This window comes from Mitosporidium daphniae (assembly GCF_000760515.2).
Source record: "Mitosporidium daphniae strain UGP3 chromosome Unknown contig-33, whole genome shotgun sequence".
NCBI classification, from domain to species: Eukaryota; Fungi; Microsporidia; genus Mitosporidium; species Mitosporidium daphniae.
This window is the reverse complement of record NW_013546467.1, coordinates 17,102-43,940: the sequence shown is the minus strand read 5'-3', so window position 1 is coordinate 43,940 and position 26,839 is coordinate 17,102. Positions and strand designations below refer to the sequence as shown.

The window sequence follows — 26,839 nt, the reverse complement described above, 5'->3', positions numbered from 1 at the left end:
GGAAGACCCAATCCTCCACCAATCAGTCGAAACAATTTGTCTCAACTGGCCACTCAGGTGATGTTCATTATTTCTGAGGAGCAGCAAGATAAAAAAGCGATTTTAGAAGAAAATTCTAAATCAATCTCAGAAGAGAGCTTAAATGAAGAAATAAAGCCAGAGGATGCAACGGCTGTTTCACTATCCGCATTTGCTTCGTTGGTGCCTTCGTCGGAAATAATGAAAATTTATGAATTATCCAAATGTAAACTAAAAGAAGAGACAAAATTTAGCGCGACGGTTGTCACGCCTAAGCGAAACCCAGAAGTAAAGCAGAAGCTGGAATATTTAAGGAACAGATTACTTCAAGCAATCGAAAAGCATTCCTGTACACACACGTCTAGCTCCAATAATTCTGATGAAATGGACTTTAACACCGATTCCCATCTTGAAGCCTTTCGACGGGGAGGATCTTTGCGCAAATCGAAAGACCCCCCTCCCACATTGATAAACTAAAGTCAACGAAAGAAACTGATTGATGACAATTTTGTAATAAACAACGATTTTAAAATATTGTTCATGGAGATTAATATCAAATTTCGAATCACGGATGCACCTGATTGTTACGAGATATATCCAGTTCAACGAAACCATGCACGCCCGTGTATTGAACGCGAACCATGTATATAAACACATGCGAATATGCCACCGGGGAATTTAGTTAGTTATGTGTTATAAATATGCGACACAAATATCGGCAATAATAGATATCAGATACATACAGCTGCGATCTTTAATTAAAGCGCTACATGCTACGCCCGCTTCCGTACTTGCTGGCTATTGGCCTGGGCGCCGGCAGATATGGCATGCTTGATGAGTGCGGCCGACTCTTGCAAAATGGATTTGCTCCAACCTATAAAAAGTTGTTCGCTCATTCAATACCCTCTTTGATGAGCTCTGCCTCGCATTGTATATCAAATAATTCGGCGCTAGTTTCCCGCTCGGCTTCAAGCAGTGAGCAAAGAAATTCTTCGGAAAGGGCACCAACATGGTTTAGATTGACCAATGAAGGCTTCTCCTCGTTGATTATTTGCGTGCGGCGAATCGCTTCAATTGCTCTATGGATAAGTGCAGAGCGCAAATCCGGCGTTTCCTCTTGAGAGCATTGTTGAATATATTTTTCACGGGCCTCATTAGGTGGAAAGTAAGGCGTGATTTTGTCACCTTAAGAAAGCAAAGCCAGCCTACCTTTGGATCGGACAAACAAGAGCCAGATGAGCGCGGCCATCATACCTACAGCAACGAAAATGGGAAGCACTGAAGCCATCAAATTAGAAATTCGGTTAAATTTACAATTTTATTATTGCAAAATTTCATTATTACAAAATTTCATGGATCACACAGGATGCTTGGCCTTTGAGCAGGTCCATGTTCATGATGTCTACGACCAGATTGCGGAACATTTTTCCGCTACTAGGTACAAGGTAGAACGACAATTTTGAATTCCTAGCAATGGCCACAGGTGCTGAAATATCTTCAATCCTTGCCTTTTGGGTCTATCGGAATTGATTTGGGCTGCGGAAATGGGAAAAATATTTATGTCACCAAGAATTCATTTACTATCGGCACCGATCGATGCGTTTCTCTGTTGCGACATGCGCAGGCAGGGAGCCGGACCGTTTCTGGCGATCTTGTTTGTGCCTGCATGCTTTCAACAATTCTCAGACAATGTTCAATGGTTTTTAACCTTTGTAATGAAATGATAGGATTTTGCCCTCTCCATTGCCACCATCCACCATCTCGCATCTCGGGAAAGGCGACTGGAGGCATTGAGCGAGATTTCTCGTGTTCTTCGAACAGGAGGCACGGCCCTAGTTTTCGTTTGGGCCTTTGACAATCAAGATGCCACCAAGAGCTCTGTACTTGCAATCATGTTAATCATAGAAATTTGTGACCATCGAAGGAACAGAAACAATGATCAACTGGAATACAGCGACGGGGGCTGTGCATCAGAGGTATGCAAACCGGCTTATTGTAGATACTATCATCTATTTAAAGAGGGGGAGCTTGAACAGTTGATAGCGTGCATCCCATCGTTGGTTATTCGGCTGACAGGCCGCGATGCTGGAAATTGGTTCGCCATTATTGAGAAAGTTGAATTTAAATAAATTTAATTTGTAAACTAAAATTTGACGTGCACTTTGGATTCGCACTTGCTGAATTAGATTCCCATTACACCATCAAGATAGTCTGCTTGCATCTTCCTCCCTGTTGCAGTGGGTGATTTTTATAAAAAGGATTATATTCACATCATCAGTAAAAGGTAAATAGTCTCTATGATCCCTTTGTCAAATTTCCCCATTTGGATCCGAAAGGTTCTAGGGTTGCATCCTGATGATTTCGCGCCAATTTTATTTTTGAAATTTACTAATGATAAGCGTAGATGGTAGGTGTATCATATTTACAAGACGACGCGCACAAAAACGTTGGTAGGAGTGACAAGTCTTCTCCGCCACCTTCTGCAGTTGCAAATGCGACTAGCCCTCACACACCTTCACTTCTTTCGACCTCGCAACCAATGATGAGGCGGGGAGACCTGGGTAAACATCACATAGTTGGCGGGGGCAAAACCTTTCGTTCGCGCAAGATTGACTTCAATAAGGAGATCACGGTATTGCTGGAATCGGCAGAGCCAGAGGAGCATCTTCTTCAAATGCGATCTGTCCCTCTCCTGTCGACCGGTGTTGAAAAGGAGGAAGAGGATGAGGCCCATTTGAAGGCCATTCTTTCCAGTGCACCGACATTTTCTCGAATGGGCGGCGGTGAAGGGGCGCGAATACCTGTACCAGATTCTACAGATGTAGGCCACTCTATATCTGGAGAGATCTATGAGCAATTATATCCACCCACCGGAGAAGCCTTCAAGAAGGATGAACGGTGGAAAACGCCACCACAACCACGGATATTGGATGCCCTTCATAACCCATTTTACAGCAACCACGGTCCAGCAGGACTCTATTGTCAGAATAATCTTCTCGGCTTTGGGTACGGCACAAGGGCACCCATGACCCTGCTACCATGTGAAGGGGAAACAATTAAAGGGAGAACTCTTCCATACGTCCCATATTGGGCTACCGGAGATGATCTTATTTTCCTTACCAAATTAACGCCTCGACTTGACATTTCCACTTTTGAGAAGGTGATGTGGGTGATCGAGTCTATTGCTCTGGTCTTTGGTCACGATGGGGTCGTCAACAGCAATTTTCTGACAACAAAACAGGCTGTTGTCTTTATTGACAGATGGCTGGACCCTTCTGAGCTGAAAATTGCCCTTTCTTACCAATCGGCCATTTTTGAACATTGGAAAAAGACCAGGGCGGCTATTTCGCCGTCCTTGGTTGTGCCGCTTCTGCCTACGTTGAAGCTTGAGGATCAACAAGGAAAAATAGGCAACTCGTCCTCGTCAGGATCCGCCAATAGCAATATTGATCCATACGTCTGCTTTCGTAGGCGAGAAATCAGGCAGCCTCGGAAAACGAGACGCGCCGATTTGGAAGCTTTAACAAAGCTTTCGCGTTTACAGGAGCAATTTGAGGACCTTCTTCTTCTTTTGCGGATATCCCTGCAACGTGATCAGTTGAAAAAAAGTTTGCTTCTTGAGGGAACGCTAGTTTTTGGAAATACGTTCACGCTAGAAAGTCTCAAGTCAAAGTATGGAATCCACGTACCGCCTATTCAGATCTCAGCTTCAGAATCATCGAATCATCGGCATATTGGCCATCATCATGGACAGGGCTCTTTGATAAGCTCTCATGGACGAGCGGTAATACATATTTCCGATCTAAATTTTAGAAGGTGCCGCGTACAAGCGTGTCTTATGCCAATATTCTCACAAGAGCCGATTTAGAAGGACCACCAGCAATGTTTATGGATATCTCTTCGCATTCATATGCCAAAGTTGCCTTTTTCATGAACATGGCGAATGCTAACGATTCAGGGGTGCAATGTTCTCTTCCTTTTGAAAATATATCACCATGGAAGTCAATCGCGAATCCCGTAAAGATATGTAATGACATTTCCTCGAGGCTTAAAGAGTTTGAGGAGGAGTTGAATTCATATCACAAAGAAGAACATATGCTTTTTCAGAATCTTCAAAAAGAGGCCCTACCCGCACGGGAACGGTTCGAGATGGCCCTCGGCTCCACCTTGAAAAGCAATGGAGGAAATCCCAGTCGTCCGCTAGCCTACCGCTTGGGACGCGGCGGTCGAATTGTGGCACTCCGACGGGACATGTAAATTTAAAATTAAACTATTTTATCACCCTTCTGCAATTAACGAAAATATAACGACATTTCATTCAACTTGGGACGGGTCGTCTGAATAGCAGGAGATGACGGTGTGCGTTTAAAATTTGGGCCCAACCCTAACCCAAATTGGTTTTTATTTTGAATTTATGGCAAGCCAAGATGGTCTGAATTTTGTTGTATATCCATCCTCTGGACGCGCCCCATTGCGAGGCAGCCAGAAGGGCGAATGTATGTCGATTTATTGATCAGCGTAGCTTTAACTTCATCTTCTATTGTCAGTGTATATTCCGACGAAAGCTCTCGCATGAGAAATATGCCATTGCAGACGGCAAAAATGAAGACCTCCGCCAAGGAGGCACTTCTCTCTAAATACGCCAACGTAAATAGTCGTCTCTTTTTGTAGATCAAAATCAAATTCAAGTTCCCAGATGATTTGATGATAGAATGTAGTTTTATGGCTACAGACCAAGGTCGTTGTTCCACTTATTTCTTGTAGGATCGATTCTCTATCGCTTCATACGGGATAACATTATCGTTGCTTCTGAAGAAAAGAGCGATGGGTTTCCCTTCAAGCTTCGTAGCTTCCCACACTAATTGATAGGGACTTCTCGGCCGGTAAAGTATATTCCTTTCGACAAGAGCCTATTTGATTTGGAGCTTTATCCGGCAACGCTTCTTATTGTAGAGATTTCAAATTGGAGTAGAAATTCAATAGTATTTCATTATAGAATATTCACAGACTGTTTTGGAAGAATCTTCTAAATGTGCTATCACGACACAAGAGGAGACATCCCCAGAGAAGAGGCGACCCGAAAGTGGAGCGATCAAGAAGATTTTTGCTAAAATATTAAAGAAATGAGCACTTTTGTTGTTTACGATTTGCAATTTTCCAGCAATGCCAGTTGCGATTATTGGCCATATCGATGGTCTACCATATGGGGTGTGTAGTTTATTTTGAATGGATACGGTGAGTTCTACTTTCCGGGGGACGCCAAAAGTAGGAGGTCCTTATATATGGCCTCTGCGGCCAAGCTGCCATCTGCATGGAACCAAGTTTCCACCGGTTTCTTGAGATGAATTGTTCTAGGCTTATTTGCTTCGCTTTCGCTCTGATATACGGCGATAATAGAGTAAAGCGTCGATGGAGCCTCGATGTTCGTTTCAACTTTGACGGTCTCCTTGGGACTACTTGATGACATTCCCGAGAATTTTGGCATAGGGCCAAGCTGCCAATTTACCACCGTACTGAGAAGGACAACGAAAAAATATCTAAAGTAAGAAATGGACATACAAAATGCAAAGAGGCTGCCCCAACGTGCGAGATGCCTCAAACCCAAAAAAGTACGAATAGAGTACCACAACAAGGGCAATAACATTTGCCACAAATTGCGAAAGCAAATTCAGATCCGTGCGTCGGTTGTCTTCCTTCCATCCCAACTCAACGGTAAAGAACTAGAATAAAAGTGAAAGAACGACCTTGATCAAGATATCATCTAATGCAATACGAATATCCTGGAGAGACAGAATGTTACATTGAATTGGAAAGGCAGCTAGGAATTAAAATTTTTGCATACATAGGTCAGATAAAAATGGAGACGATGAAGGCTCTTGGCTGCTGGTATCCACAGTTTTGTGTTCCGATTTTCTCTGTCGAACAGAGGAGGAAGAGGGAGAGCAGGAGGAATTTGTCGATGCCTTCATCAATTAATTAAAAGGTTGGCTGATGCCCTTATCAATCCGTAAAATTTAAATGAAATTTTAATAATTCAAGAGTATCAGGTACGCTCCTTTGCAATTCTGGAAAGGATTTCATATACAGCAGGAGGAATGGAGGCCGGCTCTGCATATATACTGGTGGGGCATTTGAAGGCCATACTGTTTTTCTTTTCGTCCGCAATGACGCTCGACGTGGACGACGTGGTGATATTGGTGGTGGTTGGCTTGGGTAGGAAAAGAGCCTTTACTAGTGGAATGATGCCCTTTTGATCGGCCGTTGTCGTTGTGGAAGTTGGCGTTATTGCCTTTTCCGGGGTTGTATTGTTTGATTTGGTTGCATTAGGCGAGCAGGGTCCGGTGAAAATGCTTGTCATTGTGCAAATGGAGGGCTTTGGGGGTAGCGGTTGCGAAGGCAAAAGACAAACAAGGAGAGGTGGATTAGTGGTTGTGGTAGTTTTGTTCACACATGCAGGAGGGAGAAGAGGAGAAGCTGGGCATATTTTTTTTGGTGCCGGAAGACACCCAACATTTCCGCAAATCGAGGGTTGGCGCAATGTGGTTTGAAGCTCTGATTTGGGAAGCCTGCACCCAAAATATTCTGGCTGTGCTTTAAACTCTTCCCTTGGAAGTTCTTTGAATTCAGGGAAGGCGTATTCTTCGGCATCCATATACACGCTTTTGTCGAGCTTGGCAAAAGCGCATGAATAGAGTGTGAGCAGGATAATAGCAAGCGAGCCCTTCCGCATATTGGATGGTCATTTATCGCTCCTTATTTAAGGAAAGAGTGCCATCTTTGACCATTGGTGACGTTCTACGGCATTTGCTCATACATTGTACTCCAAATGGCTACAATTTAAAACAAATTTGAACACATTTTAAACTCATACCCAGGCTGCACAAGCGTGTGGCGTAAACCTTGATAAACTTTACAATCTTCCAAATACAATTACATTTCGTAGTCCTACTTTCCATCCCGATACATGGAGGCTGTGCAAACAGACATTAAGCGCCTAACACTGAAGGAGCGCGAGGAGCTGGAAATTAGCGTGGCCAGTGCACAAAAATGCCAGCCTGGAAGGCAAGGAAACCCCATTACCATCAAGACAAACTTTGTCGAGGTCAAAAAGATGCCAAGTGGCATGGTCTACCACTATGACATTGATATCAGTCCCACTGTCCCTCCGCGTCTTAATAGGTATAACAGTTTGATGTCGATGCATGTTTTTGGCGATTTGGACGGTGCAAGCATGGCCTGTAGCCCCACTTTTAAACCCCATTAATTCCCGTCAACTTCCCTTGCATCTCCAATTGGCTTGTGCACCATTTGTTCTGTTCAACGTGCATTTTATTTCGCTTTGCTTGTTAATTATCTTTGACAATTTCTAATTAGCTAGAGATATTTTCAGCGCACTAGAGTTGAAGCACGGGCATGCTGAGTTTGAGGGCGTCAGAATGGTTTTCGATGGCCGCGCAAACGTATTTGCCGCAAAGAAGCTCTCCAAAAATGCATATACTTTCGATGTGACACTTGGGGAGGAGGGAGCAGGCTCTGAGCGCAAACAGAGACAACCTCGTGTGTTTACGGTGAAAATGAGAAAAGTAGCCGCCATATCTATGGATCTACTGCGCTCTTTTTTGGACGGACAGCTTTCTTACACACCATATGAGGCTCTGCAGGTCCTAGAGGTGGTTATTAGACATGCTCCATCTGTCACAAATTTGGTCAACATCGGGCGTTCATTCTACTCGCCCACAAATACTTGCCAACTTTCGGGTCCCGTCGATGCATGGCTTGGGTACTATCAGGCGCTCAAACCAACCCCAGGTCGCCTACTATTGAACATCGATACGTCGGCCACGTGCTTTTACCGCCCCGGCTCGCTTTTAGAACTGCTATCAAGCGTGCTATCGGGTCAGGGCGGCCCTCAGCCTCACCATCGAGCAGCACCCCTTTCACAAGGAGTCGGAATAAGAATTCCACCATCGCTTTCAGAAGGCGAAAGATCAAAATTTGAAAAGGCTCTCAAAGGACTTCGTGTACAAACGAATCACAATCCCAAGCTGCGCCGCAAATACCGCGTTCTGGGCATTTCCAAAGAATCTGCAGACCGAATCCGGTTTGAAGGTTCAGATGGCCGCACGCTAAGCGTCGCAGACTACTTTTCTTCCCAATACAGCCTTCGCCTACGGCATCCGGGACTTCCCTGTGTCAAGTCCGGAAGCAACGAGAGGCAGCTTTACCTGCCGCTCGAGGTGTGCGAAATAGCGCCGGCACAGCGGTATATGAAAAAGCTAAGTGAAGAGCAAACGGCGGATATGATCAAGATAACATGTCAAAAGCCGCATCTTCGTCTAGAAAAGTGCGCTGCAGGCATCAAGGAAATGAGGCTTACACAAAACCCGATCTTGGATGATTTTAGCTTTGCCATTTCGACCGATTTTGTCAAGGCAGATGCACGCCAACTTGCGCCGCCAAAAATTTTCTATGCAAAAAGCAGCAGGGTTTCTGAAGTCCACCCGGAAGAAGGAGCATGGAACTTGCGGGACAAGAAAATGTATGTAGGGGCCAAGCTCAAGTCTTGGGCTGTTCTTGTGCTTTCTTCTCGCATTCAGAAAGGAGAAGTGGAGGGCTTTATCTGCGAGATTGTGAGCACAGCCTGCGACATGGGATTGGAGGTAACCAATCGGAACCCGCCGATTATGTCGGGACATCCAGACCTTCCAGGAATCGAAAGGCTGTTGCGACAAGCCTATTCTGCAGGCGCAGGCGATAAAGGCGGTACCGCAGATTTGGTAATCGTCATTTTGCCAACAAAGGACACCATGCTGTATGGCGAAATCAAGCGCATCACAGATTGCATCATTGGCCGTCCTTCGCAGTGTATTGTGGGCAAAAACGTGGCACGCCCCAACAAACAATATTGTGCTAACGTGATACTCAAAATCAATGCGAAGCTAGGGGGCATCAACTCTACGTTGGGAAACCAGTTGCCGTATGTTAGCGACGTGCCGACCATTGTGTTTGGGGCAGATGTGACACATCCTGGCCCGGGATCTTCCTCTATGCGCTCAGTTGCATCGGTGGTGGCTTCTTTGGACATTGCACTTTCCAGGTAGCGTTTTTGTGTCTTTTGTAGATATGTGTCGCACGCACGTGTTCAGTCTGGACGGCAGGAGGTCATTTCCGACCTGCAGGAGATAGTGAAAAGCCATCTGATAACTTTTTACAAGTCCAATCGCTCTGTTAAACCTCAACGCTTGTTGTTCTATCGAGATGGAGTGGGTGAGGGGCAGTTCTCCCACGTGCTTAACGTCGAGGTGACTGCAATCAAAAAGGCGTATGCCGAACTGGAGGCCAACTATTCCCCAAAGCTTACATACATTGTGGTGCAGAAGCGTCACCATGTTCGTTTCTTCCCCATTGATCGCTCTAATGCCGATCGCTCTGGAAATTGCATGCCCGGGACTGTCGTTGACACAAAAATTACGCACCCCATCTATCGAGACTTTTACCTGCTGTCGCATAGCGGCATTCAAGGCACCTCTCGTCCCGCGCACTATCATGTCCTTATCGATGAAAATAATATGAGCTCGGATGATTTGCAAGCGCTAAGTTACAGGCTTTGCTATACATACGCAAGATGCACGCGTTCTGTAAGCATTTCGTCCCCGGCATACTATGCTCATTTGGTCGCTTTTCGTTCAAGATTCCATTTTAAGAGCGACGATACGCTCAGCATCTCATCTGTTTCTTCAGATCCATTGCAGGGCATGTTTACAGGCGTTGTTCCGGAAATGGAACATACCATGTACTTTTGCTAAATGTACGGCCATCTTAATAAAGAATGAATGCCGCTGCATCACCACCGGTGATGATTAATATTTTTTACCAGCCCACAAACGTGGCAATGTAAATTTGTAAACCTTTAAAACAGAATGTTTAATTTTCAATAAAATTTAAAATTCTGCATGGGGGATTCATGCTGCGGCCGCGATGCACTTTCTCCGGTACTCCTCAATCAGACCAAAATTTCCAGGAGTGCTCGAAGGCGCCGGAAACATGGAAAAATTAACATGCTTCGGGAAGAAGAAAAGACAAAGCTGTCCGTTCCAGGAACTGGGGAGCGCATGGGTGTGCATCGATGCCGCTTTGTTCAGTGGATGCCCTCGGCGATAAACAGTGCTGCTTGGCACAATTCGAGCAAAAAATTCGCCATTGGACGTGCAAATGGCTCTCTGCAAATATACGAGCGTGTCGTAAGCTGGCGTCTTTGTGCTTCGATGAGAGACCCACGGGGCTTTGCAATCGATTCCATTTTATGGACTTCTTCTGGTCGCATTTTCACGGCAGGCCCATTTTCGTCCATGATTACAGAGTGGGACATTGCCATGCGTCTTCCAAAGTCTTCGATCATTGATGTGCCTGGAGGCGGTATTTGGGCACTCACTTTGGTGGATAATGGCTCGATGTTGGCGGTGGCGTCTGAAGATTGTCACATTCGGCTTTTCAGGCTTGTATCAAACGGCAAAGAAGAAGAGGTTCCGCTTTTCATACCCACTTCAAGGAGTTTTGCTTTCCCAGGCCATCTTTTTACCGATAGCAAGCAGGATACTCGGATTCTGTCAATGATTTGGAATTCATGCACAAACCAATTGGTAACTGGATCGTCGCTTGGAGATATCGTTATTTGGGATATCGTTGCTGGATCTTTACTGCGATCTGTGCAAATCCTGAATCTGGGCAATCGATATACTGGAATGATCTGGTCATTGTCTGTGCTCTCCAAAGGCCATGTTGTTGTTGCTGGAGATTCAAGGGGCCAAATTTCGTTTTGGAACGTGTCTACGGGGAGTCTTCTTTCTACACATCGTGTTCACGAAGGCGAGGTGTTATCTCTGGCATCTGTCCCCGGTTCGGAGCTGGTTATTGCTGCTGGTGTTGACCCTACTCTGCATTGCTTTAAAAAGTTGGCATCAAGCGGGGATGAAGGTGGGGTCGATGTGTGGACATGGACCACGGGTGTCGGAATGGCCCCCATTACCATACACCGTCTTGATGTTCGCGTGATGACGGTCTCACCAAACGGGTCATACCTAATAAGTGCGGGCCTTGATCCAGATTTTCTCCTGCATGACCTCAAATTGGAAGCCCTTGGAAGATATGAAATTTTCCCATATTTCGACCAAATCCCAGGCTCGTTTATCTCGACGAACGGTTCTGGAAAGTTTCTTGTTACCAGTGTGGGGGGTACTTCTAATATTTCCGGTCAGATTTGGAGTATTTTGCCGCAAAATGGCGGCGAGCCCAGTTTAGAGTTTCAGTTCACTCTCAATGACCATATTTTTACACAGGCTTTCGATGAGCACTGGATGGCACTTGGTATACAGCATCATCCCTCTATTAGGCTGTGGAGGCGAAGTGATGATGGGACCTGGAAAGATGGCGGCTCTATCGCCCTTTCTAAGCCTCCCCATCTTTTGGCCTTGGCCAGCGGTGGAGATGATGGAGATTTTCCGGCACCTCTGTTGTGGATTGTACAGCCCAAGAAAGTATCCCTTGTCCAGCTGGGTGACAGTGTCACCCAGCTGGAGGATTGGAATATCAGTTCCAAGACGGTCTTTTCGCCCGATTTTATTAGAGCTACTTCTACATTCGCCATTCTTGGCTCGTCTTCATCTCTTTTGATAGTAGAGAGAGCTTCTTCTCAGCAAAGATGGCTCTCTCCTCCTTCCCTTATGATAGGATCATTTTTTGTCGATGCTGTCGTCTACAAGGATATTCTTGTGGGGATCTCTAATCTTTCCCAGAGCCTGTCTTTTTCAGGCTCACCGGTTCTCGCTTATGCACTTGTTTCTATTTGGGATCTCAAGAGCAATCACTTGTTGCGGTATAGTCTTGTCCCGCTTGCCCCGGCTCTTTCATCGAGAAGCTCGTCTCTGCTGAAGGGTGCCTTTATGCTTGAGGGCGATTTAATTTTGCATTCTGATCGCATCTATCGCTTGAATATGGAGTATCTCCGCACCAATGAAAATATCTGCCTTCTAGGTATGTCGAATTTGACTTGTGGTCCCAAGGTGGCCACAACTGCTGCAGACGTTGGTGCACAAGTTTCTCTGGCTTTGCCTTTGATTCTTTCTACGCCTCGAGGTACTGAAAATGACCCGATCTCGTCCATCATTGCCGTGTTTCCAAATGCGTCCGACATTGTTGTTATCGAACGATCACTTGAGGACATCTATGCTCAACTTCCACCAGCTTTCCGCAAGGCCCTTCCCTTTCAGCGTTCCTAGTTATTTATTAAACTATCTAATCCTTTCAATAGCCGTACAAGCATTTGCCTGCACTTTACACCATGCACATTATGGAGACACTGGCGCAAAACCATACAGAGTTGGGCTGGGTTGTGGGTGTCTAGTGTTTGCATCGCTCTATTGTTCCAAATGTGGGGAACATCATCCAGCATTTGAAAAGCAAAACAGCCCAAGTCAACGTCGACAAATAACCCCGTCTTGCTTTCGACTCGCATACAGTTTTGTCCTTTTCGCCAACTTTGATCCATTAGCAGCGTCCTTGATATGCCTCTTTGGCAAATCAATCTGTGCTGCATTGCCGGTCACATGTAACGATGCCAGTGGCCTCCCTCTTCAAATCGTTTATAGCCCAGCTGATCATATTTGGTGATCTTATTTGCGCACATGGATCGTTGAAAACCCGGGTGCGGGAAACGCGTCAACTTTTATTATCGGACAGGAGAAGAGAGGCTTCTTCGAAACATCGAAATATCTCCAGATGAAGCAGAGGCCTTGAGGACCTCCGGTCCAATCCATTCCCATACCCGGTGCTGCTCGCCTCTGATAAGAGTTGTCGATTCGCGGACATTGCTATTGGAATGAATGAGACGCGATACCTGGGCTTAAAAACCAAAGCTTACCTCCTTCCAAAGTTGTCGCCTATATGATTCTGTGTTACAAGAGGGCGAAAATGTAGGTCCAGATATGAGGGCATCACGCAATTGGGCCACCGGGATGCACGAAGGGAACATGGTCGAGTCTTGGCGGTTTAGAAAGTCCTGTTGTATGAGCTTGTCAAGCACGGTCTCCATGAGCAGCTTGGCGTCTTTGCTCAAAGATCGCATTCCTAAAACTCAGAAAAAAGAACTACTGGAAACGGTTCGCTTGATCCAAATTGCAATGGCGACGATCACAGTGAAAATTGCAATCAATGGCCGATGGCGCATGCAGAAAAGCCTAAAACGACATTCAAACGAAAAAGATGGCGTATGTGCTCTGAACCAGGTCTGATTTGGATGTTCCTGCTCCTGGTCCACAGGAAGAGTTTTAACTTCAAAGCTTTCTGGGCGGCCAGCGATTCTGGAAAGAGCTGCAGCAAGAAACGCTTCAAAGCGATGCGAGTTTATGACGGGAGGGATATTCGGATTTGTTGGGGTCGTCAGATTAACACTCCATGGGCCATCAAGAGCCTTGAAGCGATCAGCCAACATCATCGATGAGATGAAGGGAGCAGAGTCTAAATCGCCGCCTGCACAAAGATGCTCGCCAAGGACCCTGCGAAGAAGCTCTTCAATGGCAAGCACAAGTGCATCCACTGCTCCTTGCTGTTTGTAATCAATATAGCAAACGGGGCGGTAAAAAACCCAAGATCTCCCCGGCGCATACCCAGGCTCACAACTCCAGGAAGAAGTCCCCGGGATACATGAAGCCTGCGATGGGCATTCCCAGCAAATCGAAACTTCTTCTTTGCAATTGAAAAAGTTATGAATCGGCGAAAAGACAAGATCCTTCCATGATGATTCACCGACAGGAGTTGAAGAAAGAACACAATTGGACGAATGGGATGAAGCCTCGTAAAATGTATCCGCCACCATCCTTGCAATTGGAGATCTGCAGAAAGGGATTGCTGAATAATAGGAGACAAAAATCGACAACAGAAAATACGCCGCAGCACTTACAGACCCAAAAAAAAGGATCAGAAATAATCGACGAATTGCCAAAAACGGGGAGGGGCTTTTTTTCTTTTCAAAGCACTCTTTTGAAATTGAGGGAAGAGCACCGGGCGCCATCATAAAGGAGTACGTTGGCGCGGGTTGTCCAGTACGTCGCGTAGCCGTAGGCGACTCCAGTGTTTTTTTCAGTCTATGTCCATTCGGGGATAAACTCGACATACGCGACGGGCTAGGCTTTCGGGGAGACGGGCTAGGCTTTCTGGGCGACGGATTTGATTTTTGAGGCAAAGATTCAGATTCTTTGAAGGATGCTGCAGAATATTTCTTTCTGCTTGCCGTGGCCTTAAAAAGAGGGCTTATCACATTCTCGGAAAATGGTTCCTCGATTACTTCAACAACCACGGATGATGAGCGTCTTTTTGTGCCAACTTCTTTTTTCTTATCAGAAGAGGTGGACGAGCGCGGGTTTGATGAGCGTTTTCTGGCTGTCGAAGAGGCCCTTGATCGGCTTCTGACTTTACCGTCACTTTTGCTAGCCTTTTCCTTTACCGGTGTGGTCGTTCTTCCACGGGCTACAGAACGAACAGGACTTTGAAACGGATTTTCAGACGAAAAGTTTGCACTTCCACTTGACAATCTGCGCTCACTGCCATCAGAGGCAACAGAAATGATTCCCGATGAGGATGCATAGGCCGCACGGTGGGTTGACAATATTTCCGGAGCGCGTCGCAAGATGCGTTCTTCAAATATCTCAATAAGGGTATCTTTTTTTGCGCTTATCGAGGGAAAGTCATCCATCGAGATATTCCCGTGCTCAAGAAGAAGTGAGCGTAATTGTGGCTTTGTTAACTTTGATGGGATAAAATCTGGAGCAAGGATTTCAGCAAGTGAGTAGCCGGAATTTGTCGAATCCGAAGATGATGTCATTTCAGGCGGATAGAGAGGTTTTGTCTGCTGAAAAAAGGGCCAGTGGCGAAAAAGCTGTTGGGAAAAACTTTTCCATGAATGCGCCAATTTCGTGATATCGATTTGATTGGATTGCAATTAGGGTTGCATTGGCTTCAAATGCAGTCCTTTCAATTTGCACCTGCAAAGTTTACAATTTGAAGCCCTTTTTATTGGTTATACTTTGTAAACCGGTGCGCGATCATCGGCCACAAGCGCATGTCTGCGTCTGGAGGATGATGGGAATTGGCCCTTATATTGCAAGTAAAATCCGATCAGGAAGAGCACACCGTATGATATTAGGAGGCCTGCAAAGCTGCTATTCATATCTACCGACCCCTTGTTCTGCAAAATGGTTCGAATAGCTTCGTCAAAGCCTGTTTTTGCATAAATGTCGATGCAGGTACATATACATCCTGCGCCAAAGAGAGCTGTGGACGCCATTATTACGACAGATTCGTAGAAAATGGACATCAAACCGCCTATACAGACCGTGACGGCCAGCAAAATTGGACGGACAATGGAGGAGCCGCTCTCGCCTATTAAGAAAGAGTTTATTGGTGGGAGAGATAGCAGAAACATTCCCAATGCCAAACCACCAAGACCACCCGAAATGAGAAGCCCGAGTTTCCAGAGGGCCAAGGCTAGCGCTCCGAAGAGAAGAGCACATCCCAAACAGATCCCGGCGAACGCCAACGTCCTTGCATCTCCAAAAAGCGGAGTGTCTGTCATCGACTTTTCGATGTTAAGCAAAATGGTGTATGCAGAAAGTGCTCCAGCTGACGCTCCGATCACAAAAAGAATCTTTTTAAAATATTTGTATCCGAAAAAAAGAAAGAGCACGCCGATCAATGCCAAAACGATTCCGCCGAGTATTTGTGGAAAGACACTCCCATTATCAATGTCGATTGGAAGCGGTGGAAGCGAAACTGCACATTAGGTGATGAATGATCCTACCATTGCTAAGATCTGGCAATACCTTGCTCGTCTCTTCTTGAATAACTTCAGAATTGCTGACGCCAGGCGAGCCATCAGTGGATGCCTCGGCCATGGCGGGGGTCAACACTTGAAGAAATAAAAGGAAACACGTTATTGCTGTCATCATTTTCATCATAAATGTGTTCTTTGAAATTCCCATTCTTAAAGCAAAATATACCATCGAAGTACGAGTGCTGGTGATAAGCTTTCTTCATTTAGGAAACACATCCGACCCGTTTGAAATTTTGGCCAATCAGAATCCCCCAACCATGGAATTCTACAATTGGCCAATTTTTCCATTGATTTGGAATCTATTGTGATCGTGATGGCTCTTGTTGGGCGTTTCTTTGTTTTCTTATCGATTTAGCACGATGAAAGAATGGGGCCCTTTTCGGTGTTTCAAAAATAGGAAAAATGCAGCGCATCAATGGGCCCCACCCGCCCCTATAGACGGAAATATGGAAAATGGTTCTGGCATAGGCATTTCTCCCGCGAGAAGCATAATAAAGAAGAGCAACAAAAGGCCATGCTGTAGGTGCTGTGGACTTAGGCTGTGCATGTCCATTCTGTTGGTTCTGCTGGCTGCACTTGGAATCGCATCTTTTTTCTTATTTCCAAGAGTCCCCCAGGTCAGATTTTGGCAACTTTTCTCCAGATTGTTTCAACCAACCTCAAGCATTTGACCGATCCTGGCGATTCTGTCTCGTTTGCAGAAAATGGGGACAATGGCGGTATTTTCTCGCTTCACATCAACTATTTGATTGATGCAACGGTTTACAGTCCAAACTATATCCCTTGGAGGATCTCACTGCTTTCATTGACAGTATGGCGATTCGCTGACCATCCATAGGGAATGTACAAGGTAAAGTCGGCCTCCACCGTATTGGGGTCTGGCCGCCTATCGGACTTTGACCTCGCCGCAAAGAGCAATACTTCTTTGGAGATCCCCTTTTCTATTAAAAAAAACTTTCCTGTTTCACGACAAGGTTTGCATTCTTTTCGCACATGTTTTAGATTTGCTTTCCAAAGGCTCTTCCAATCCAATTTTATCGGATATCCTCGATCATTGCAACTCGGGCCCGGACTCTTCATTTCCCATATCGCTGGAGCTTGCGGTAAATATATTTCCACTGCATCCGCTTGGATATGACCCAAAATTTGGCATGAAAACCGAAGTGAAGTGTCCAGATGGATTAACGTTTCCATCGTAGCATTTATTTTCTTATGGACGACGTTTTTTCCTCCATAGACCAAGCAATAAATTGCTCAAATTTTAGAAGCATATTTTTCCTGCGTTCTGAGAGCGAATGCAGGGTTTTTTCTGCACTTGAATATTCCTCCTCAAGTTCACCTGCAATTTTTTCTTTCAATTGCGAAACCTCACTATCCATTTTCAGGGTCAAAATATTTATACCATATCGATTCCTTCAACACTTCAAAAAGAGCGGATATCTCCTTGGCAGTGTCTAATGTGAGTGCCGATAAAACATGCCCGAAATTGTGCTTATCGCTTTCCTTTTGTCCAGTCCAACCTCACTTTCCATAAAAAATGCAAATGCACACAATTGGAAAGGTCGGAATGCAGCCAATTGGAAAGGTCGGAATGCAGCCAATTGGAAAAGTCGGAATGCAGCCAATTGGGCAATGCAGGATGTAAACTTTACCGATCAAAAGTAAAATGTGGGAATTGCCATCACGATGGTGTCTACCACGCCACTGCTTGAATTGCAAAAAATTGTTCATTTAAATTATATGCGCTACGCAAATCGAAAGTTTGAGAATTGATGTTTGACTGGCAATTTAAAATTTTACAAATGTCGCCACCACCCAGTCAAGTTGCATCACCGATCGCTGATGCCCACAAGATCGTCGTTGACCCATCGAAGTCGGGCAAAGAGTAGGAATTACTTATCAGCTAATCTTTTGCAAGTGACCTTTCTACGGCAATCTTGCAAGGCAAAGCGTCTCCGAACAAGCTTCTCGTTGACGAATCCAGCTCTGATGACTCTTCAATTGTGTACATGTCGCCAAAAAAGATGGAGGAGCTGCAGTTCTTCCGCGGAGACACCATTCTGATCAAAGGGAGGCGTCGAAAGGACACGGTTGCCGTGGTACTCTCCGAAGAAGGCTGCGCCGACATCCGCATCCAGCTCAACAAGGGTAAATATGACTCCATTAACAACACTTAGGTAATTTGAGCATTTAGATTTTAGTGACAAGGAAGAACATCCGCGTCAAATTGGGCGACATCGTCAGTGTGCAAATTCATTCGGACATCAAATATGCCACGAGCATCCATGTCCTTCCTATCGACGATACATTGGAAGGTGTCACTGGAAACATCTTTGATGTATTTTTGAAGCCATATTTCCTGGACGCATATCGCCCCATCCGTCTGCATGATTATTTTTTGGTTCGCGGCGGCATGCGTGCTGTGGAATTCAAGGTTGTCGATTGCCAACCATCGCCTACGGCCATCGTAGCTCCGGAGACCGTGATCCATTTTGAAGGTTCTCCGATCAAACGCGAGGACGAGGAGAGCAATCTGAACGAAATCGGGTATGATGACGTCGGTGGTTGCCGTAAACAGATGGCCCAAATCCGCGAGCTCGTCGAGCTGCCCCTGCGCCACCCACAACTCTTTAAGAGTATCGGCATCAAGCCGCCAAGAGGTACAGTGTCGTTTTATTCACCATAGGCATTTTGCTTTTTGGACCGCCTGGAACGGGAAAAACGCTGATTGCGCGTGCAGTGGCCAACGAAACGGGCGCCTTTTTCTTCCTCATTAACGGGCCTGAGGTGATGTCCAAGATGGCCGGTGAGTCCGAGTCCAATCTTCGGAAGGCATTCGAGGAGGCAGATAAAAATGCACCCGCGATTATCTTTATCGACGAGATTGATTCGATCGCACCGAAGCGTGAAAAGGTGCGCCTAGCTTTCCCCTTTCTTTTTGTGTCCGATTTGCCCTTTCCTTTTCTGTCCCATATTTTTCGATCGACTTTACCTTTCGTCTAGACAAATGGAGAGGTTGAACGCCGAGTAGTTTCACAGCTTTTGACGTTGATGGACGGCATGAAGAGCCGTTCAAACGTCGTCGTTATCGCCGCTACCAACCGCCCCAACTCTATTGATCCAGCATTGCGCCGGTTTGGTCGTTTTGATCGCGAGATCGATATTGGCATTCCGGATCCATCTGGCCGCTTGGATGTGCTGCGTATTCACACGAAAAACATGAAGCTGGCTCCAGGCGTAGACCTGGAGCAGATTGCGGCAGAGACACATGGATATGTGGGCTCAGATCTCGCATCGCTTTGCTCAGAAGCAGCCATGCAGCAAATCAGAGAAAAAATGCAGCTCATCGACCTCGAAGATGACAAGATCGACGCCGAGGTGCTTAATTCGCTTGCAGTGACCATGGAAAACTTTAGGGTGCGTGCATATCGTCGTATGTTTACTTTTCTAGTTTGCCATGGGCGCCTCCAATCCATCAGCACTGCGGGAGACCGTTGTTGAGGTGCCTACCATCAAATGGGCAGACATCGGAGGGCTAGAAAAAGTCAAGCGCGAATTGCAGGAGACCGTACAGTATCCAGTGGAGCACCCGGAAAAGTTCCTCAAATTCGGCATGTCACCCTCAAAAGGCGTGCTTTTTTATGGGCCTCCAGGATGCGGTAAGACGCTCCTCGCGAAGGCCATTGCCAACGAGTGCCAGGCCAACTTTATTTCGGTCAAGGTACAAAGTTTCGCACATTAATTCTAGGTATCGATTTCGTATTTTTAAGATCACAGGGCCCGGAGCTGCTGACAATGTGGTTCGGCGAGTCCGAAGCAAATGTGCGTGAAATATTTGACAAGGCGCGAGCAGCTTCACCTTGTGTGCTTTTCTTTGACGAATTGGACTCCATTGCAAAGGCGCGCGGATCATCCATGGGCGATTCGGGCGTTGCTGACCGTGTGCTAAATCAACTGCTGACCGAGATGGATGGCATGGCGGCCAAAAAGAACGTCTTTGTCATTGGCGCCACCAACCGTCCCGATCACATCGATCCTGCGCTCCTACGTCCAGGTCGCCTTGATCAGCTGATATACATCCCACTTCCAGACGAACCATCAAGGCTGGCCATTCTCAAGGCGACACTTCGAAAATCGCCCCTTTCCGCAGACATCGATCTTAATGCAATCGCAAAATGGGCTTCAGGGTTTTCTGGCGCCGATCTCACCGAAATCTGCCAGCGTGCATGCAAGCTTGCCATTCGTGCCTCCATAGAGGCCGAGCTTGCTGCCGCAACAAAGCAGGCCAAGGTCGTAGAGACACAACAAGGTGACGATATGGACCAGGCCATGCAAGTTATGGAGCCCAATGCCCAAATGATGGACCTGGGCGAAGTAGAGGACCTTGTCCCAGAAATCACGCGTGCGCACTTTGAGGAAGCTCTCAAATTTGCCCGTCGTTCCGTTAGCGACACTGACATTCGCCGCTACGAGTCTTTTGCACAAACATTGCAACAGTCCCGTGGTTATGAATCCTCCTTTTCGTTCGCCTCAAGTGCGTTTGGGGACAATTCCTCTGCCACTGATGCAGGAGAATTGGAAGCTAGTTCAATTGATGGGGATCTTTACAATAGCTAATAAAACCAGAGAAATTAATTGTGCAGATATTTGGGACTAAGGTTGGTAGTACGGCCTTCCAAGACACACGGCTTATTAGATACGGCCTCCCGAGACACACGGCTTATTAGATACGGCCTCCCGAGACACACGGCTTATTAGATACGGCCTCCTATGATACATAGTTTATTAGATACGAGGAATTTTGTGCGTCTCACAAAAGAGGTCCAGATCGCCAGGTGCAACGCCCAAGGATTCGGTGCACGCCTTGACCTGTTCAAGGGAAAGGGGAATTTTAAGGTGGCGCAACAAAGACCCTGCGAGTGCAATGGCATAACTATGCCCAATTTCTGGCGAGATTTTGAGAGGCACAAAAGCAGTGCCCCCGTTAAAGGTCTCATGATGGCCGCCAAGCAAATTTGCCAGAAGACGCCCAAGATTGACACCAAGCAACGGCATATCTTCGACCCAGGACTCAAAATTAAGCCTTATGGTCTCAGAGAGCACCTCAAACAGAGTATCTGGAATCGGGGCTGTTGTTGTCATCAATTGGCAAAATGAACAAAGCTTTAGTTGCTTTGTCTCGCTTGCATCAAAGGTCTCCGATAAAAGGAGCGCGGCAAGTGACGGTTCAGCTTCCATAAGAGCTCGTGCCCGTTGCGCCATCTGTGTGAGGTCATTCTGCGAAGGGTCCTCATTCATAGCCGATTTTAAGATCGAAATTAGGACCGTGCGTTCTTGGGTCAGATGCTCATTCACATCAACGTCCATCTCGTCATCACTCTTTTCTGACAGACTGCCAAGGCTATTTTGATTTCCAGAATCATCACTGGCAACACCTATATCATTAAGGAGTCCAAATTTGTTTTTGCTAGCTGACGTCGTTGAAAGCTTATTTGAAGAGAAACCAGCAGACGTGGATACGGAGCTTGAATTTACGGATGGTTTTCCGGTTGGCAATCTTGTAGCAATTGACCTGACCTCTGTGAAATCTCCTCTCCTGCGTCCGGGAGTTCCCAAGGATGAAGATGTGCTACGAAGAAGTGCAGGCGCCGATGCTATGCCTATCGGGCCTCTTCCTGTATGTTGCTGTTGTTGCTGACTAACTTTAGAAATGAGATCTTTGTGCCATGCGGCCTTGCGCAAATCAATAAGGTCCATAATGGCAAACTTAATGCGATTGGAAAGCTTTGATTCGGACGTAGTCAATGTATGCAACTTGGTAAAGAAGACATCGAGTCGGGCAGCCGAGGAAGCCTCAAGTTTGGAGCCTGTCGAGTTCAGCATTTGGATACAGCATTCAAGATCGTCCTCATCGGACGAAGAGGCATTGAGTGTCTCCTGCACCAATGAAAGAATGATTTCTTCACGCAGCAAGCCATGCTTGTACAGATGGCCAATGAAGGCGATATTTCCCAAAACTCGGCGCTTTGTCTTCAGCCTGGTAAACTCTATTTCGGCCTCGTCCAAAACCTCCGTACCGGAAGATACGCAAGCAGAGCTTTTATCCGTGGTAGCTGTGGTATCGCAAGAAATAGATCCTGATAATGAAGTAGAACTAGCCGAGTTGTTACTCCAAGCAATTTTTTTTTCATATTCTGCGCGGCAGCGATGCAACAGAGCCATACGGAACATGGAGACCGGAGCCAATGTAGAGTCGGTGGTCGATTTTCGCGCCGGATACTCTGGAAGTTGGGGATTATCTGCAATTACACGACATAGACCAGCATATAGGGGAGCAAAGTGCGGCTCATCCACAGCCTTGTCAAAAAAAGCTCCAATAACCTGGGCAAGAAGCGATCTTGCCTCATCTTCATCTTCACTCCACACTGGTTCTTCATTTGCCATCACTGCTTTTGAAAGCTTTGGATATGCAGAGACGAGAACGCCTAGGGGACCCACCAGCGTCTGGATTACAGTCATCGAAAGACGTTCAAAGTTGTCTGGCGTGAGTTTGTTGAGGGATCCATTAACGAGACGCAGCACTATATCTGTTTTTGTGGATTCATCCTTAACCAGCGTAGGACGTACCCAACGACCCTCCGTAGGAAGAAGCACTGGCTGCGGTGAGGCTGCTCGCCTTGCAATCAGTGGAGTGGAGGAAACACGTCCTCGCTGAATTGCACCATGACTAGGAGAAGAGTCACCACGTGAAGAGCGACTTGCACCACCATCTTGGCGCCTAGAAAATCCAGGAGGCCCAGATGCTTCGTATCCAGGAGGTGCACCCATCTTTTGACCAGATGCCCCAGAGTGATGGTGACGCTTTTCACCACCGCGTGAAGCACCTTGTAAGGAGTAAGAAGAAGCCCGTTCAAGTAAGTCTAGAAAAGTCCTAAAGGTGTCTTCCATAGAGGGACATTCAAACTTCTGCGATTGAAGAAGTGCGTACAGCATTTTTTTGTCATAAATCCTTGAGCTCAGATTTTCAATCTTTTCCTCACCAAGAGGCACGGCTTCTGCTTGTGAAACCTTTGCAGCTGGTTCTTCAATTGACATACCCTCAAGCAATTCTTCGAGAGTATTCTTCTCAGCTAATTCTTCCTTTTCAAGCGGCTCTACTTTAGAGAGCACAATTGTGGGCAATATCATTTCGCAACACGGGGTTGTTTCGAGTTGACAAACAGGCTCAACATCATCCTTTTTGGGGTCGATTTCAGATTGAACTTCTACGGCATTTGGTGTCACTTTATCTGGTAAAACCGTGGGTTTAGAAATTACAATTTCTTCTTTTGTATCTGGATGCTTAATGCTGATAGTCTTTCGCGACGTCGGGGGTTTAACAAAAAGTGTGGCCGAAGAAGAAGATGATGAGGAAGATGGCGGGGCAAACGAAGTAACAAGAGGGGAAGAAACGGAAGCAATAGGCGAAGGCATGTAGTTCATCGAATATAAGGCTATTCCATGAGGCGTATAACCTGTAAGGGTATAAGGAGAGTTTGGATAGGGCATTGTTGGGTAAAGAAGAGTGGATGAGGACGTGTAGCTTGCAGCAGGTGGCTTATAGTAATTTGGAATGAAATCTCTTCCATCATGAGAAGGCCTTTGGGCAGACTCGATTGAGGGATCAACCATACTCGAAGGCATAGGGACAAAGGCAGGAAGAATTTCGGGCAGAATTTCGGGCAGAATTTCGGGCAGAATTTCCGTTTTCTTTTCCGCATTATCTTTTGTTTCGACCTTTACTTGAGTAAAGGTAGAAGCGGACGACGGGATCTCCTCATGAAGCTCTGGTGGGGCAGATTGTGTCCTTTGTGGAAGGAGGTCGAGGTTAAGCGTTCCAGAATGTGTATGGCGAGAAGTCCGGCGCTGCTCATGGGGTTCTGTAGCTCCGCTGGCAGAAACTATAGATGCAGACGCTGCACTGGAATAGGTGGGCCTTGGGGACGTCGTTCGTCCAGTCGACGTAGAGGAACCAAGAGCAGGCTCTTGTGTAAAAGAAGGAACAACTGGGCGCCCATTGCGCTTTGTGTGCTGTGTGATGTTGTTTCCATGAGCTGGACTGCTACGCTGGTTTGGTCGAGTCTGCTTGGTTGCGTTAAACGTAGGATCGGGGTTAAGGGCATGCTTTGAAGCTCTATGATCAACAGAATGTTGCTGTGCAGGCGGTGGGGATGGAGTATGAATTGTATTCGGGGTAGATGAAGCCATCATAAAACAGAAAACAATGGATTAAATCAGCAGCAACGGTCAGGTAATGATTACCGCACGTCAAGACGATTATTAGGTGGACAACAAGTTAGTCTAACCCTAAATTAAAATCTAAATGGCATTTACAAATCACAACTTTAATTCGTAAATGATATCAATGTGCACTTTCTTACACCAGCATGCTTTGCCCCTGCTATTTGGCATACTTACGTATATGATGATTGGGGGATTCTGGTATTCCGAAAGTATGTTCCAGTCAATCTTTTTGAAAGCAAATAATAAGGATAAGAGCGACTGCGACAGCAATCCTGCCCTCACATTTATGTTGATTATTTTTTTTGGAATGCTCGAAGTGATCGGAGTTCTTTTGCTGTTGCATGCGATCGGAGCAAAAACAATTTTGGATTCTTTACTGGCTGTGTATATCCTTTGGCAGTTCTTCTATGTCCCGTCAATTTGCATCCATTTTGTACTTGACCAGCGAAACGTTTCCTTGATGTTGGTAAACTTGGGATACTCCCTTGCCATTTTAGCATCTGTAGCAATGGTCAGGACGCTCTGGATGTTTTATTTGTGATCGCCGGCCGCTCAGCAATCAAAACATGATCCCAGCATTTTCGTTTCCCCCCAAAATGCATAAACACACAATTAAATTGTAAAATTTTCATAGCCAACGGAAAATGAAGCGGATTATCCGTGCTCCCACCGGTACGATTTCATATGAGGACGCTATGTTTGACCATCTTGTTGCGGGGAGAGGCTCTTCGTCTGCTAGTGGGGTTGGGCATGATGTTTTGCTGCGTTACCCTCTTCGACTTTCGTTTTATGACGAATTTCCGGTGCACGAAATTCGACTGGAAATTTTGGAAAGGCTGGCCATTTCGCGTCTTAAATGTGAAAGAACCCTAACCCTTATCTATAGTGCTGAAGGCAATTGAAAATTACTATGCCCGAATTCAGCATGGTGGAGTCTCTGATGCCCATTTTATTTCTTCTGCCGAGGAGCGTTTGATGCCATTACATTCAAATGCTGCACATAAGGGCTATCCTCTTGATGAGGAGCGCCTTAACGATATAACCTCGCACTTTATTTTAAGGTCGCCGTCGTTGTCAACTCATTTCTAGGCTCGCTTATTGCAGAAGGGAAGAGAGCCGTCGCTGGTTTGTCAATCAAGAGGCAGCCATGTTGCGCTGGAGATTTCAGCATTTGCTGGGCAGTGAGGAAAAATCCAAATTCATTGAAAAACATTTCCCTCAGCTGCAGTACATTTCGGACGATGAAATCGCTTCTGTTACGAACAATTTGATGGCCACCACACCGTTGATTGCTAGCGATTCTTCCGAGCACCGTCAGCAGCAGTATTACAAGGTTTCTCACCTGTTTTGCTTACCCTAGGTGCCTTGGGAAAATGTCCCTGACTTGGTTGGTCGTAGATCTGTTTTCTTGAACAATGGTTGGGCATTTGTGCACCGAAGTGAGGTTCTTTCCATCATCAACTCTGCCTTTAAGGCTATGCTCGAGCGTGATCTTATTGAGATGTCATCTTCGCTCCCTTTTATTGAAAATGACGAAAGGATATTTTCGCTCCTTGATGCCATTTCGGCCGGGTTGGATGACACCATTGACAGCTCTGCTGCCATGCTTACGTCCAAGATGGAAAGGCTCTCTGCCTCTGATGTGGACCGGGTATGTAGCGCTTTTTGTGTGTTTTATTTGTTTATTTCGTCACTTATGATCGGCATTAACCCAATGCTAGGTTGCCATCCACTTTCCTCCATGCATGCTCCAAATCAATGGCAAGCTCAGGAAGGAAAGCCATCTTAAGCACGGAGGACGCATGCAATTTGGTCTTTTTTTGAAGGTTAGTTTGAATGCCCTTTATTTCCAGTCCATTGGTTTGAACCTGGATGATGCAATCGTTTTTTGGAAGAAGGCTTTTTCTAAAAAAACCACCGACGATTCGTTCCAGAAAAACTATCTCTACAATATCAGGCATAATTATGGCCAAGAAGGGAAAAGAACCAACTACCCTCCATATTCATGTCATAGAATTATTACAGGAACCTCCCCAGCGGCAGGAGATACGCATGGGTGTCCGTTTCGACATCAAAGCCCAGATTTGCTAGCTTCGTGGCTTTCACAGGCCTATGGAAGCAGCTCGGTGTCCTCCTCCTCCGCGTTCAAGCCACTATCCACAGAAACATTAAAGGAAGTTATGAGTATTTCAACATCCGGTCATTATCAGCTGGCCTGCACTCGTCTTTTGGAATCCGTGAGAGGTGGATCGATTTGTTCGGCAACAGCAAAAACCGGCGCTTCAGACGGCGTCATCACATATCCCAATCAATTCTATGAACACAGCGTGGCATGTTGTCGCCAAAATTAAATGAACAAAAAGTAAAACCCCCACCCACTTGGCCAGAAGCCGGATCAATTCGCACAACGGAAATCGGATACCGCCGTAACACACAGCTCAATTGTGAGGCCAGTGGAAGATGCCAAAAGTGCACCACTGATCACCACCATCATTGAAAGTAAAATAAAACTATGGAAACATTATTGATGAAGGAGGCTGGACGTCACCCGGATGCAGTACAATACCAGGGACACCCACGAGGTGTCTAGGCAAGCCATCAACAACCCCCTGCGCAAAAAATTAGAATGAAAATAATACTCTTCCGGTGGAAGAA

General features: G+C 46.1%; 15 protein-coding genes across 15 annotated transcripts; 7 read left to right on the top strand and 8 right to left on the bottom strand.

The window, feature by feature from the left end:
* Nucleotides 1-60: 60 nt before the first annotated feature.
* On the top strand, nt 61-495 carry DI09_33p230 (uncharacterized protein; the record flags this gene model as incomplete). Its single annotated transcript, XM_013382479.1, has 1 exon — nt 61-495. One exon carries the CDS (start codon nt 61-63, stop codon nt 493-495), a length of 435 nt encoding a protein of 144 aa, XP_013237933.1.
* Nucleotides 496-910: 415 nt separating this feature from the next.
* Nucleotides 911-1,306, bottom strand: DI09_33p220 (putative translocation protein; the record flags this gene model as incomplete). The annotated part of the gene is made up of 2 exons (XM_013382478.1): nt 911-1,203; nt 1,273-1,306. 2 exons carry the CDS (start codon nt 1,304-1,306, stop codon nt 911-913), a joined length of 327 nt encoding a protein of 108 aa, XP_013237932.1.
* A 64-nt stretch (nt 1,307-1,370) lies between these two features.
* Nucleotides 1,371-2,147, top strand: DI09_33p210 (uncharacterized protein; the record flags this gene model as incomplete). The annotated part of the gene is made up of 3 exons (XM_013382477.1): nt 1,371-1,463; nt 1,490-1,717; nt 1,746-2,147. The coding sequence occupies 3 exons, from the start codon at nt 1,371-1,373 to the stop codon at nt 2,145-2,147; spliced, it is 723 nt and encodes a 240-aa protein (XP_013237931.1).
* A 275-nt stretch (nt 2,148-2,422) lies between these two features.
* DI09_33p200 (uncharacterized protein) lies at nt 2,423-3,886 on the top strand (the record flags this gene model as incomplete). Its single annotated transcript, XM_013382476.1, has 1 exon — nt 2,423-3,886. One exon carries the CDS (start codon nt 2,423-2,425, stop codon nt 3,884-3,886), a length of 1,464 nt encoding a protein of 487 aa, XP_013237930.1.
* A 1,374-nt stretch (nt 3,887-5,260) lies between these two features.
* Nucleotides 5,261-5,662, bottom strand: DI09_33p190 (uncharacterized protein; the record flags this gene model as incomplete). Its single annotated transcript, XM_013382475.1, has 1 exon — nt 5,261-5,662. The coding sequence occupies one exon, from the start codon at nt 5,660-5,662 to the stop codon at nt 5,261-5,263; it is 402 nt and encodes a 133-aa protein (XP_013237929.1).
* A 399-nt stretch (nt 5,663-6,061) lies between these two features.
* Nucleotides 6,062-6,748, bottom strand: DI09_33p180 (uncharacterized protein; the record flags this gene model as incomplete). Its single annotated transcript, XM_013382474.1, has 1 exon — nt 6,062-6,748. One exon carries the CDS (start codon nt 6,746-6,748, stop codon nt 6,062-6,064), a length of 687 nt encoding a protein of 228 aa, XP_013237928.1.
* A 234-nt stretch (nt 6,749-6,982) lies between these two features.
* On the top strand, nt 6,983-9,824 carry DI09_33p170 (uncharacterized protein; the record flags this gene model as incomplete). Its single annotated transcript, XM_013382473.1, has 3 exons — nt 6,983-7,197; nt 7,397-9,115; nt 9,140-9,824. 3 exons carry the CDS (start codon nt 6,983-6,985, stop codon nt 9,822-9,824), a joined length of 2,619 nt encoding a protein of 872 aa, XP_013237927.1.
* Nucleotides 9,825-9,971: 147 nt separating this feature from the next.
* DI09_33p160 (uncharacterized protein) lies at nt 9,972-12,293 on the top strand (the record flags this gene model as incomplete). The annotated part of the gene is made up of 1 exon (XM_013382472.1): nt 9,972-12,293. The coding sequence occupies one exon, from the start codon at nt 9,972-9,974 to the stop codon at nt 12,291-12,293; it is 2,322 nt and encodes a 773-aa protein (XP_013237926.1).
* A 449-nt stretch (nt 12,294-12,742) lies between these two features.
* On the bottom strand, nt 12,743-13,888 carry DI09_33p150 (uncharacterized protein; the record flags this gene model as incomplete). Its single annotated transcript, XM_013382471.1, has 3 exons — nt 12,743-12,910; nt 12,935-13,140; nt 13,165-13,888. The coding sequence occupies 3 exons, from the start codon at nt 13,886-13,888 to the stop codon at nt 12,743-12,745; spliced, it is 1,098 nt and encodes a 365-aa protein (XP_013237925.1).
* A 464-nt stretch (nt 13,889-14,352) lies between these two features.
* On the bottom strand, nt 14,353-14,893 carry DI09_33p140 (uncharacterized protein; the record flags this gene model as incomplete). Its single annotated transcript, XM_013382470.1, has 2 exons — nt 14,353-14,481; nt 14,516-14,893. The coding sequence occupies 2 exons, from the start codon at nt 14,891-14,893 to the stop codon at nt 14,353-14,355; spliced, it is 507 nt and encodes a 168-aa protein (XP_013237924.1).
* A 195-nt stretch (nt 14,894-15,088) lies between these two features.
* DI09_33p130 (uncharacterized protein) lies at nt 15,089-15,962 on the bottom strand (the record flags this gene model as incomplete). Its single annotated transcript, XM_013382469.1, has 2 exons — nt 15,089-15,715; nt 15,891-15,962. 2 exons carry the CDS (start codon nt 15,960-15,962, stop codon nt 15,089-15,091), a joined length of 699 nt encoding a protein of 232 aa, XP_013237923.1.
* Nucleotides 15,963-16,675: 713 nt separating this feature from the next.
* On the bottom strand, nt 16,676-17,095 carry DI09_33p120 (uncharacterized protein; the record flags this gene model as incomplete). The annotated part of the gene is made up of 1 exon (XM_013382468.1): nt 16,676-17,095. One exon carries the CDS (start codon nt 17,093-17,095, stop codon nt 16,676-16,678), a length of 420 nt encoding a protein of 139 aa, XP_013237922.1.
* A 608-nt stretch (nt 17,096-17,703) lies between these two features.
* On the top strand, nt 17,704-20,518 carry DI09_33p110 (valosin domain-containing protein; the record flags this gene model as incomplete). The annotated part of the gene is made up of 7 exons (XM_013382467.1): nt 17,704-17,786; nt 17,820-18,049; nt 18,103-18,561; nt 18,588-18,814; nt 18,905-19,318; nt 19,353-19,622; nt 19,679-20,518. The coding sequence occupies 7 exons, from the start codon at nt 17,704-17,706 to the stop codon at nt 20,516-20,518; spliced, it is 2,523 nt and encodes an 840-aa protein (XP_013237921.1).
* A 168-nt stretch (nt 20,519-20,686) lies between these two features.
* DI09_33p100 (uncharacterized protein) lies at nt 20,687-24,148 on the bottom strand (the record flags this gene model as incomplete). Its single annotated transcript, XM_013382466.1, has 1 exon — nt 20,687-24,148. The coding sequence occupies one exon, from the start codon at nt 24,146-24,148 to the stop codon at nt 20,687-20,689; it is 3,462 nt and encodes a 1,153-aa protein (XP_013237920.1).
* Nucleotides 24,149-24,828: 680 nt separating this feature from the next.
* DI09_33p90 (uncharacterized protein) lies at nt 24,829-26,535 on the top strand (the record flags this gene model as incomplete). Its single annotated transcript, XM_013382488.1, is given in 5 exon segments — nt 24,829-25,042; nt 25,071-25,257; nt 25,274-25,517; nt 25,545-25,835; nt 25,906-26,535. 5 exon segments carry the CDS (start codon nt 24,829-24,831, stop codon nt 26,533-26,535), a joined length of 1,566 nt encoding a protein of 521 aa, XP_013237942.1.
* Between the last annotated feature and the right edge of the window lie 304 nt (nt 26,536-26,839).